The sequence below is a fragment of the Saccostrea cucullata genome, unplaced genomic scaffold (genome assembly GCF_032062105.1).
Source record: "Saccostrea cucullata isolate Sc308-1 unplaced genomic scaffold, CSIRO_AGI_Scuc_v1 ctg269, whole genome shotgun sequence".
Classification (NCBI taxonomy): Eukaryota; Metazoa; Mollusca; class Bivalvia; order Ostreida; family Ostreidae; genus Saccostrea; species Saccostrea cuccullata.
Genome location: NW_026935187.1, coordinates 308,798 through 321,902, shown reverse-complemented (window position 1 = coordinate 321,902; position 13,105 = coordinate 308,798). Strand labels below are relative to the sequence as shown.

The following is a 13,105-nucleotide window of genomic DNA, read 5'->3' as shown; positions in this document are numbered from 1 at the left end:
ATAGAGAGGTGTTAAAAGGGGTATTGAATCTGATACACCCGTCGAAAACCTCCACAGCGTAAAAATCGGTTATATGTATTTATATAGAACCCTTGGATTAAGACAAAGAGAGGTCACCCAAAAAGCAACTGACGACAATCACAAGGAAAGAACAAAGAACAGAAAAGTCAATAGAGTTGCAATAGACTAGTGATGACTTAGTTGATATTAGAGTGGCTAGGAGTGGTAGCATTGTTCATGGTGTGGTACGTTCTGGCGACAGAAGTCTGACATTGTTCACGGAGTGGCACTGGGGAATGCTACTGGTGGGGTAACCACAGAAAACTGGCATGCGTGTATAGTTCATGGAATAAAGGTGGTTTATGGGTGGAGACAAAAGAGTTGTTCTAAAGGATTGCAACAGAAAAAGTTACTTTGAATTATTGTTTATTGATCTAAAGGTAGCGACAGAAGCCTGTTATTGTTAAGCTAGTAATTTTTTGGGTGGAAACAGATCCCTGACATAGTTCATTGGGGTGATTCTGTTAGGATTGCCCAAAGCAGAGAGTAATCTGTAAATTTCCAACAATCAGTTTTAGTGGTTACTTACTGAATCTTTATAAGACAAGTCCCCAGGATCATGAAAGAGACTTTGATTTAAAGTCAAAATTTTAATCATCTGTAAAATTTTAAAAAGAAACTTGTAAAATGAAATTCCTTTTATTTTGCATTTGACAACAGATTGATTTTGTAAGCGTGGAAAGCATTTTCATTTTCAACCGGTAAATAATTTAAGCTCCATAAACAGTTTTTGACTTAAGTTAAAGTTGCTTCGTGATCGAAGGGCCTGGTATTTTATATGTCATATTACTTTCAAAATAGTCATGTAAACATATAAAGCAGACAAATTTGATTAATTTTAATCTTACCTATAATCGATATTTAATGGTCTTACTTAAATTTTCATTCAGGTATTTGATAAAAAAAATTCTTTGCTTCCTGTTAATTTTGTATGCAGAGAAAAGTTTAATCCTGACATAACACCTGAATTGCAGATGACGGTAATTTTAAAATTCTTAATCATTCACAAAAAAAAAAATGAAAAAGCGTTTTCAAGGTTTATTATAATTTATTTAATAATAGACTGATAATGTTTTCACTATAGAGTTACATATGTATTCAATATCATATTTCGTATTTAAGTGAGAAACAATTTCAAATTCTTTACTGCAAGTATGACGGAATTCTTAAAACATTACAACTGTAAAACAAAGGAAAAATATAAATTGAAGAAAAACATGCAAAGAATACAGGTTATGCACAATTTTTGTATAAATGTTCCTAACAGGAACCACATTTTTATGAATGGGTACACAATGGAATGACCAACACGCCAGCAATAATTAGCCAGTCAAAACAACGCCTTAACTCACATGGAAAAACAATTACACTGCTGCGCGCCAAATGTATCTGGGAAGGCCATCAGAATCATTTCGCCATGCTGAACAACGTGTTAATCTCATTTAGACATTTCCGCGTCATTAGAGTGAAATATAATTTATTTCTCATGGACGAATGGTACTCAGTTTACCCCTTTTCTAACATGAAAAACTTGTCTCAACTGGAAACTTTTTATTCGGGTTTATTTATAGCATAAATTCATGTTCTCTAAATTGAGAAACATGAACATTTGATAGACCTCAATTTTCATAAATGCTACATGGCATTCAGCATTAGTTAAAGTCATTATGCTCTCACATTTGAAAATGTCAATTTTAAAAATGAAATGAACAAAATGAAATGTGATATTTCATGTTCCAAAAAATGCAAGTCGCATTTAAGTGTATTCTTATTAGAAGTAGTTCAATTGCGTGTACAAATATCTGTACTAAAATTCATACAAACATCCACTTAAAATGCCTGAAAACTGAATTCAATATGCCGAGACGTGTTTGGCATTTATCTCTTTATAAGACAAAACAGTAATCAAAGGAATATTTGGCAAATACACAAATGTAGAAAGCAAATAATCTGTTCATAACTTGAACAACAAAGAATATGAGTTAAAGGTGCATAAAAAAGTCTTCATATTTGATATTGAGAGGGCCCACACGATCATCGATCACTGAGAACTTAAAAAAAAATACACAAGTTCCTCAATATAATTGTCATATGAAATACGGACATATGCCGCGTATAATTTTCTTATGGAAAAAGTAAAGGTACTCTGATAAAATTGTCAAATGGCAAAAAAAAAAAAAAATCCCGATATCCCGTTAAGTTGTCATATAAAAAAAGTGCAGGTGGCTCGCCAAGTGTAACATTAAAAAAAGGTTCCGCCCCCTTTGAGTTGTCTAGATCTATGAAAAATGTACTGTGTCCCGTGTAAGTTGTCGCATTAAAAAAAAACAAAAAAACAAAGGTGCTTCGTAAAGTTGTCATATGAAAAAAAGTACAAATGTTCCGTAAAGTTGTCACATGAAAAAATGCTGAGGAAAGTACAGGTGCTCAGTAAAGTTGTCATTTGAAAAAAAAACCCTACAGGTGTTCCGTAAAGTTGCCATATGAAAAAACCTACATGTGCCTCAAAAAGTACTAAAACCCTGTAGATTATGAATAGAATACAGGTGTTTCGTAAAAAAAAAAATTCAGAGGAAGCAGCGTAAAGACATATCTACGAGTGATCTAAACAGTTTCAAACAGTTATAAGTTCCAGAAAAGATTATTAAATATCATTGGTCAATGTACTCTCTCTATGCTGTTCACGATTATAGATAAATACATGTTGAAAATTATACATAATAACACAAATATACAGTAACTAGGTTCTAAAGTAATATCGTAATATATTCTACAAGACCGTTCTGTTTAATCATTTAAATAAAGTATTCACGAGGTTTTATTTTCTTTATTGGTATAGATTATTATGCGCTCTGTGTTTTTTTTTATTTGACATTAACCGAAATGAAATTTTATTGGTATCAGGGTTCGTTGTGTTAAAAAAAAACTTTCTTTTTTTGACCAAAGCATTTGTATCTAGGTTACATTTTCGTGATTGAAGGATGTACTGATAATGGTATTTTGGCATCAGTACACCTTGACCTCACCCGATAAGTCCGATAGTACCAAGATTTGCAATAAATCTACATTTGTCCTAGTTTAAAAGAACGTGATAATGACGAACCCATTAACGAAAATAAAATATCACACATGGGAAATATCATAGTCATTATACAGAAATAACAAACCTTAGGCTGCAGGTCTAAATCCAAAGAATTGGTAAAACAAAACGATAATCCAACACAAAGAAACATACAAAGATATCCAAGATTGTTGTCAAGGTCAGCCATAGTTATGCTCCCACATGTAAATTGGAATGTACAAAATTTCCTTTAACTTGTGAACACTTAGAGCAGCCGGTGTCGATAAAGCTTAAGACCTTCACATTTTAAGAGTATATTTAAAAAAAAAGTCTTAAGCAATTTATTCTTTCTTATTTAAGTCTCCTTTTCCGCAATTCGAGCGGGTTATCTGAACGATATATCTAAGATCCATGGTATGCTTGGCTATTTGACGGTGCTGCTTGCGATCGCATCACCGGCAAAATTTTGAAGAGAGGCTGCAAACAACCGGCGCTGACAAATGTCCTGGCTCCCGGCCCTAAAATCACACTTCCACCCAAAATGTTCCACTGATGAATGACAAATGCATCCTTGTTTTCCACCGATTCTGGAGCGGATCCAATCTCTTTTTTATTTACTGATAACCAGAAGGCGTAATGGCGAAGTCCAAGGAGAGAAAAAAAAAACGGAAAAGAAGCTGGAATCTTCAAGAACGAGGAGAGGATTTGACATGGCTACTTAATAGATTCTTGATTAGAAATCTGATATTTTCTTGAGTGTAGATTAGTGATTGAACGTGATGTTTTAACAACAAAATAAAGCTTTATGTATACGAAGCTTATCGCATCGCTGTCAGTTACCAAAATAGAGGCTTCTATTTTCTTACGTAGAATTTGAATTTAAGAAACAAGATCAGATAAAAAAGAAATTAAAATGTCAAAATTGAGAACTAATTAATAGTAGGTATCTTTTTAACCGGATATTAATCATCTAGTTGGTTTCAGATCACGTGGAATCCTTTAATCAAATATAAAAAGGCTTAGTATTGCTTTGCAGAAATTAAGAGATTGAAATACTTATTTTACTCGGAGAGCTTAGTAAAAGGTCGGTAGAGTATTCATCATTTACTTTGTGATGATATTAGGTTTTATAATGTTGAGACTAGTACAGTATTTCATTTTTCATTTTCATCTGTCATTTCAATCATCTACACGTGTCTAGCTCCACCTAAACTCATTAACACTGAAGTAATGTTAAATGTACTTCCTGTCAAAATATTCTATATCATATAATCTTGTATAAGGAATAAATATATTACGAAATTAATTAATACCATTTAATTGTGATAAACAAATTGATAATCTTAATTACAAATACAATACATGCACAATGTGTATGCAAATGCTTAAGTGAGATTTTTCTCTCTTGCGCGTGAGGAATTTGAACAAATAAAAGAATAAAAATAATTCTATTGCTCACCCTTTTCAGAACTTTGAGGAAGAAATTAATGTAGAAAATCTATCATATATTTAAAACCAACTGTATTGCTTTTTGGTTTTGATTATATTGTGTTTTTTTTTAGGATTTTCATCTTGATGGTTTTGCAAGGAACTTACAGAAATGAAAAAAAAGTTTAATCAAAGGATTCGACAATTTTAAAGAATTTTGGCCTGTAACATTAATGTTTTAATTTGATAAATTATTAATTCTATAAACTTGATGTAAAGACACATGTACAGCAGGCCAGTCCACCTTCACATGCTGTACATAAATATATTTTCAGCCCTTTAAAATATTCCTTAACTGCAGATTTTGTAGGTATGTTTGATGACCAAAAAATCAACCCACATATGACATGAGGGATGCAAAAACACTTACCCTTTCGATTTTACTGATGAAAACAATGATGCCTGAATAATTAAGAATCAATTTACTCATCTTGAATTTAATGTCATACTTCAAGTTTTAGGAAGCAGAAAAATGAGCAATCGAGTTAAAAATATTTTGTCGATACTCGGTAGGATCGAATAATAGTTAAGTTCTTGTATTCTATTACATGTAATTGCATTAGTAATTGACATTTTGTTCTGTTATTTTTGGGAATTTGAGTTGCATATGGAGTCTTTAAGTCTTAAACGAGATGCATTATTTCTAGCAATGATTCGAAGAAAATAGAATATTGGCTCATTTCTAGATCCAAAAATAATAAATTGTTTTCTTTTTTTTTTTTAAATGAGCATCGAAGAAACAACTATAGAATACTGTTTGTTGCTTCTTTCACTGGCACGTTTTACTATATTAGCGTTTTGAAAATAACGATTCCTCTCTTAAAATTAGGAGAAAAGGACACATTCTTTGATGTGATTTTTCCTATTTCCTAAAAAATGATAACGATTGAAACATTTTATTTACTTTTTCAAAACGTTTGAATCTTTGCGATTGTATCCCATGTGTGCGTCAACGTCCTACATGTATCGTTTTTCACTTGTTTTTGGATAACATATTCATAAATCTGGGAATTTAGTTTGATGATGAAACTAACACACTTTATTTCAAGCGTTAGTTATATTATTTAACTTTTTTTGCTATTTCATTGTTGATATCAAAACAATTTTTAACAGTTTGCAGTCCTGACGTCAGCAAATTTGTCAGACATTTTTGTTTTCTTCATACATTAATTGGGCAATAAATATCAACAAATCACTTGTCGACAACATTTGAAAATACATAAGAGCCGTGAATTTTGATATATTATTTAGGAGACAGGTGCTGTTCAATTCTAAATTCAACAGAGCTCTGCAGAACTTATATACTAAACAAATAAGTTATAGCTTTGAAGAAAGATATGTATGCCATTAAGTTCATTGGATGATCCAAGGTCTCATTGCATAACTGATACCTGCACGATGATGTATTTTGACCGCTTGTATCTGAGCTGCCCAACATGAATTTGGTTCTTAATTTCCCAGACAATTACAATAAAAACTGCAGATTCAATATGCGTCCCATATAAGATAATTTTTTTTTTTTAAAAATCGAAATTTAATGCCTGTCAGCTGAGCTTGTTTACTTAGATTTACAAGTACGATGTTTTCATGTTAGGACAAAAGCTTCACCATCAGTCATAACTTTTGAAAATTAAAAAGTTAAGACGATTTTCATATTTCAAAGATACATAACATGTATCTGTGACATTGCCTTTTCATACCCTTGACCTAGAAGTTTGATCTACGTTCATGACGATAATTTTTTAATGAGAAAGGATAAAACATTCCTTTTTTCACATGTGGGTTACCTATGTCAAGACCTTTCTGAATGTTAATCTCAATTCTTATCCGTCACTCTATCCCTGGCCTTGAACTACCTTCAACATTATGAAAGTTATGATGTTCAAATTTGCAAAGTGTATGCATTAGATTTACTTCCGACAAGAACTCTTTGAATATTTAATATTTGACGTTGACCTTGAATTTTGATCTAATTTTCAAAGAGAAAAAAAAATTATATCATTTGTGTTCAATTTTGATAGAAGATAACGTCACTCTCGTGACTTTTTCAAACATACGAGGGGTGATCAAAAAGTTCGCAAACTAATTGAATAACTTCCATACAAGAAACAATATTTGGTTTTAATGTTGATTATATTTTAAATTAATCCTCCCCGATTTTAATGCACATCAGCCACCGTTCTGCGCATGCGCGAATCACGTGATATTGGCGGTCACGTGACCCCCTCCATAGCGTTCTGACACAAAAGTTAAAAGATTTTTCCGAGTTTTATATTTCTTTCCATGTGAGTTAATTTTTATGACAAAAACAGTTAATTTGTCAGAAATGGTCATATCTCGGCAACAGAATGGGTGGATGATAGCATCCTTTCCAAAAATAAGCATGGCGACCATTAAAACACAAATCTTCTGTCTCGGGAGAGACCTTTATTCAAGGTGGATAGAGAATGGGTGCATCCTTTTTATCATATCTAATATGTTTAAAATCTAAAGTAAACTACATCTTAGGTATTTAATACTTATATCATTGTTCAAATATTCAACTATTTTTCAAAGTGCTAATTGGAGGTCTTTGATAGCAAATTGCTTAATTAAAAATACATATCTTTTCAAACTTGCTTTCACTGGGCAAGATGACAAGTATCATTTTTAACCATCAGCCTTATTTCACTAAAACGATTAATCCAATCATTAATTGAATTTATAGGAACTCATTTATCTCAATAAACTGTGTACAAATTATTATATGATACTGTAGAGGGATTTCTAAGATATTACAATAAATTGTACAGTAGTTTGTTAAACGAGTTCGACTGAGACAACCATTTTTCGTCGCAAGTGACCTAAATAGTGACGTCATTTTCACGTTGTGACGTCACAAGCAAGGAGAGAAACTTTATTCAGCATATGCTATTCATAGACCTTGTGTATGGCTATGTGTGTACCGAATTTCATTCTAATTTGAATTGTGGTTTTGTAGATATAGAGATAGTTTGCGAACTTTTTGATCACCCCTCGTATGGAGATCCCAACACTTGTCAGTGGAGGGTTGCAAATTCAAACCTATACTCAGGACTCAGATCTATCGAGCAGATCTTCGTAAGCCAAGAGGTCCTTCGGATGAGATCTTAAAATTCGAGGTCCCGTGTCCAGGGTTTGTTGCCACGATTACGAACCCTCGCTGCTCAATGGCCCTAATTGCCGAGTAAAGAATAAAATTTGAAGACCTTACCGGTATATAGTGACGTCTCTGTATGAGTGAAAAATCTCGAATAGGACGTTAAACAACATGAATTCAATCGTAACACAAGGGTTTTCAGTCTGCTTATAGCGAAGCGGAGCTAAAACCCTTGAATTGCGGAGAAGAAATTTGCCAAGGATGAGAGCTTTCAGTATCCCAACTTGTGACTGTCTAAAATGCCCTTTCTAGTATGAAGAGATCTCTACGGGGGAAAGTAAGTACTTGTACCAAAAACACCTCTCAAACTTTCGTTCATAGAATTTCATTAAACTTGCTATCGTAGAAAAATAATAATATGAATGCATCTACTTATAATTTCAATAGTGGTCGTATTTCAGTATTGATTGCAACCTATGTTCATTATTGAAATGCACTCTCAACCACTATTGAAATAATAATTTCAATAGTGGTTGTATTTCAGTAGTGATTGCAACCTATGTTTGTTATTGAAATGCACTCTCAACCACTATTGAAATAATTATTTCAATAGTGGTCGTATTTCAATAGTGATTGCAACCTATGTTTGTTATTGAACATCGTCGGAAACCCACGGGTGATCTCGTCTTTACTTATCACCCGTGGGCAAACTCTCTGAAAAATCGTTGTACGTAATTAAATATGCATAGGTCATTTGATTGGCCGCATCACAGACTCGCGATTCGAAACAACGAATCACAGTTCACGTTACGTATGCATGTTCGGCATTGCCAAAAACATGAAAAAACTCATTCCGTAGTTAACGCAGCTGATAAATCCACTCATCAGTGCATTTTGCAGTTAAAAAGAGGTACTCCTTCATAATATCTGGCGGATATTAATGTCAGTGACCTGTACGAATTGACTTTCATTGTTTTAAATCAAACTTCGCACGTTTTAACGAGCGTCAAAATATTTACCATAATTAGCAAAGTAATAAACGTATTTTTAAAATTGAAAAGTTCCAACTTTCTGATTGGTTCACTAACAAGAGGCCCATGGGCCACATCGCTCACCTGAGAAGCTTTGACCATTACGTTCTTTACCAGATTTCCCCCTTGTAGTACATATTGTGACCCACCCTACCTAAATGATCATAATTTAAACAATTTGAAATCTACGCTACCATAGGATGCTTTGATTCAACATTGTAAAACTTTGATTCCCAATTGTGGCCCCGCCCAACCCCTGGGGGTCATGATTAGAACAGTTTAGAATCTACACTACCCTGGGATGCTTCCACCTAAGTTTCAACTTTTCTGGCACAGTGGTTCTTGAGAAGAAAATTTTCAAAGATTTTTCCTATATATTTCTATATAAAACTTTGATTCCCCATTTTGGCCCCGCCCAACCCCCGGGGGTCATGATTTGAATAATTTAGAATTGACACTACCCAAGGATGCTTCCACGTAAGTTTAAGCTTTTCTGCTTCAGTGGTTCTTGAAAAGATTTTTTAATGACCCCACCCTATTTTTGTCTTTTCTTGATTATCTCCCCTAGTAGAAGATTTGGCCCTTCATTTTAGCAATTTAAATTTTTCTTCACCCAAGGATGCTTTGTACCAAGTTTGGTCAAAATTGGCTCAGTTGTTCTTGAGAAGAAATTAAAAATGTGAAAAGTTTACAGACGGACAGACAGACAGACGGACAGCTAGACAGACAGACGGACGGACGACGGACAAAATGTGATCAGAAAAGCTCACTTGAGCTTTCGGCACAGGTGAGCTAAAAACAACAAATTAGCATATATTTTACGGCAATATTTCAGCGAGTTTGCCCACGGGTGATAAGTAAAGACGAGATCACCCATGGATTTCCGACGATGGTTATTGAAACGCACTCACAACCTCTATTAAAATACTAATTTCAATAGTGGTCGTATTTCAGTAGTGGTTGCAACACTCTGCCATCAATGTTAGTCTAGGAAAAGCCTGCTTATTCAGCATTATACAGCTGCAAAGTCAGCGTTTTTCGAAAAACCAGAAATTTATCATGATTGACGAGATAGTTATCTTGATTTGACATGATTTGTTTTGTTAACAAAAAGTCATGATCATGTGGTTGGCATAAATATGCCACCATATTTATGGCCTTTTATAGGAGCATTATTCATTGACTGCCACATTTAGAATAGAATGCAAAAGAGTCTTGTCAAACTAGGTGAAAACGTTCCCACTCCTGGCATTATTCGTTGGATATTGGAGACCTGTATTGTTACAATATATAACATATATCAAAGGCACAGAATATTTTCAATGAAGCTGTGAAAAAAAGTGTTTTGAAAAAGTATTATATGTATTTATTAATGTCATCATAGGTGATAAACAGTGGGATATTCCTTTGGCTTCGTCTATCTAATAACGTTTCATAGGATGCAGAGATCGGAAATGGAATGAAAGTCACGTCCTTTAATACCTGGGTATGGTTTGCTAATTGGCGGAGATGATTCAGCATTATTAAGGAATTGAAAACAATTAGAATTAAATAATATTCTAAACTAGAGAGAACATGACTATTGAATTACTGATTTACTAGTGTTTCGATGCAAGCAAGAAAGAATCTGTTAAAGATGGCAAAGACCAGCCGCCTCATGAAATGATCAGTATGCACACAAAGGTTACAATTCATTTCTTTTGATAAGGTAATGACTACAAAGTATGGTAAGAATTATTAAAACACAAACATTAGTGAAGAAAAGGGCTTATCAAAATAAAATTTTATGACGTAAGAAAAAAGTTCATTAACTTCAGTTATAAAAACCGGTGCAACATTCCGAGCATGATTTCAGAAAATAAAAAAAAAACGGTTTTTCTCGGGCGACCTTTCCGATTGCATATAGAAGGACTACGAATATTTTTAGCATTTATATTTCAATTCGATTATGATTTTGGATCATGTTACATTTGTGAAGTATCTTAGTCACTTTTGTATCGACTTCTCTGAGTGTTTGCTTTCTTCCAAATTAAATTCTCTATACCGGGTAATTTCAATTTCATAATTATAATTATTCTGTTAATGTTTAATTATTTAGGGAAATGAATTCAGAGAAGTAAATAAAGGACTTATAAAGCATCTAGGAGGTAACCCACGATTGCAGTAGGCGGACTCAGTGAAAAATACCAATGCTACACGCTGGAAATATTTATGAAATTCGCTAGGAGGTATAACTCTTGGTACAATTGTAGGGTTTATTACATCAAATGAATCTGAAAAGAGCAAGAGCCACCTTGGGCCTTATTTGGCCCTGAGAATTTCTGAAAAATCAAAACCGATCAGTTTAGGTTGCAAATGCAGTATTTATCACTTGGAGTGTTGGTGACCACGTATCAATTAATCGTGACTTAATTTCACATCTAGTCAATGCATTATGACGTCATAAAATGCGTCATTTTCCTCATATCCTGTAAATTTCTTTGAAAATGACCTAAAGTTGAAGCATTTTTTTCAATATTTCATATAGAGCACAACCTCTGATCCAAAATATGCAAATACATAACGAAAGCTTTCTTTTTGAAGATCAAAAAACATGTTTTATTTTTTGGATCGTGGGCTGTGCTCATATTTTAATTCTTTGCTGAAGGTAGTCAAATGCGCATGTTTTCTGCAAATTTCAAGAACATTGCAATTTCTCAAAGCCTGTTTTCCAATATGTGGATTCTCAAAACGAAAATTTATTATAGAAAATGAAAGCACCAAGTGTCTACTTTATTTTGATATATGAAATGGGAAAGAGGGTGATAGATTATTAATCTATATATGTACAGGGTCATTTTATGCATAATATGGCTCTTGCTCTTTGTTTTGGATAAGTTGTAAATTTACGTTGATTTTTTTCTTTTTGAACATCAAATTTTATTTTAACTTCTACACATTCGTTTGAACATGTTGAACCTTTAAACGCAAAAGTCTCACCCCCGCGCTAGGGGCCTTCGAGTCCCATCATTAGAAGTATTGAAATCATAATCCATGGTTAATTACAGGACATAAATTCATTCCTACACATATATTAAAGATTTGATATTTGACATATGTAAAACGTTGGAGGCTAATATGGCTAAATTAAAAAGTCTATAATACCATTATTTATTGATAAATCTTTGCATAAGAACATTCACTTATTCATAGTATACACGACAAATGTTTATCTTTAACAATAGTCGATATATAAGGATAATTAAGTAATATCGTGGGTTGGTTTGAAAAAATAAATCTTGAATATTATACATTATGGACGTCATGGCTCTCTTGTTCAAGTATGACCTCCATCAGCACTTCCTTAGAAACTTACATGATGGTTACTTTCCTCAAAAATACCTGTTGAGATGTGGTAAAGCAGCAGTCACAAACGTACATCTAGAATCAAGACGTCATGTGTTCATGTGATGTGTTCAGATCCTTCCTTTCTTCTTTTCAATACAATAACCGCAGGGAGATCTCAGCATTCCAAGCAACATCTACGAAATAGAGATTTGTAAATTTATTGCCAAGTTTTGAATAGTACTCTTTCTGACTTTCCTCCAAAACCTTGTCCTTTCTGCGATGGAAATGTTAGGAACATTTTTTAGCACATGCATTTCTGCAACCTGTTTGGGCACAACCGCCATCCATGAGGCATATTGGGTCACGATAATTGAAGACTTAGGCATTATTTTAAGTGCCGAACTTTCCGGTTTCTACCCACATGGCCTATATCTTTTTCTGCTAAGTGCTTACATCATTCTCAAGCACTGTATCTCATTTTGATGGGTTCAGTGTACATATTTTCAATTTTTGGTTCATCAGGGATAGAGCAGCATTGTTTAACAGGAAACTGCGTTGTATATTAAATACGTTAAAAGTCCATCATAGGTATTTCAGATTCAAAAATTGAATGACCTGACTATACAATACTGTTAGTAACCTTAACTTGTTTGTTACCTTGTAAATCGCTCCAGTCGTTAACCTTGAAATTCTTACCTTATACATCGCTCCAGTCAGCAACCGTGTTCTTTTCTGGTATACTCTATTCCGCTAGCCAATGGTTTTTGATGCGCTGCATGTACTCTTCTCATAAACCTTTAGCATATACTGTGTTAAAAAGTGTTATTTTTTTCTCACGTTGTGATTGGAGTGGACCGACATCGATCGACTAATCAGCAATTATTTTTTGTAAATAAGGATATCTATGTACGGGACATATTTTGACTCTGTATCCATCATGAAAAACGCAAGCAAACAACAATCGTGATGAAGATGTTATGCTTTGAATAGCATGTGATTAGTGTCAACCAGTATCTTAAG

The 13,105-nt window shown here is 33.5% G+C and overlaps 1 protein-coding gene across 2 annotated transcripts in view; it reads right to left on the bottom strand.

The window, feature by feature from the left end:
• Positions 1-3,711, bottom strand: part of LOC134242109 (inter-alpha-trypsin inhibitor heavy chain H3-like) — a 36,549-nt gene extending 32,838 nt beyond the window's left edge. For both annotated transcript variants that reach the window (XR_009986805.1, XM_062724135.1), the window contains exon 1: positions 3,228-3,711. Coding sequence is in view for 1 of the 2 variants with exons in the window: in XM_062724135.1 (XP_062580119.1) it covers positions 3,228-3,329 (102 nt within the window). In the remaining variant the exon portion in view is untranslated. The remainder of the gene's footprint in view (positions 1-3,227) is intronic.
• Between the last annotated feature and the right edge of the window lie 9,394 nt (positions 3,712-13,105).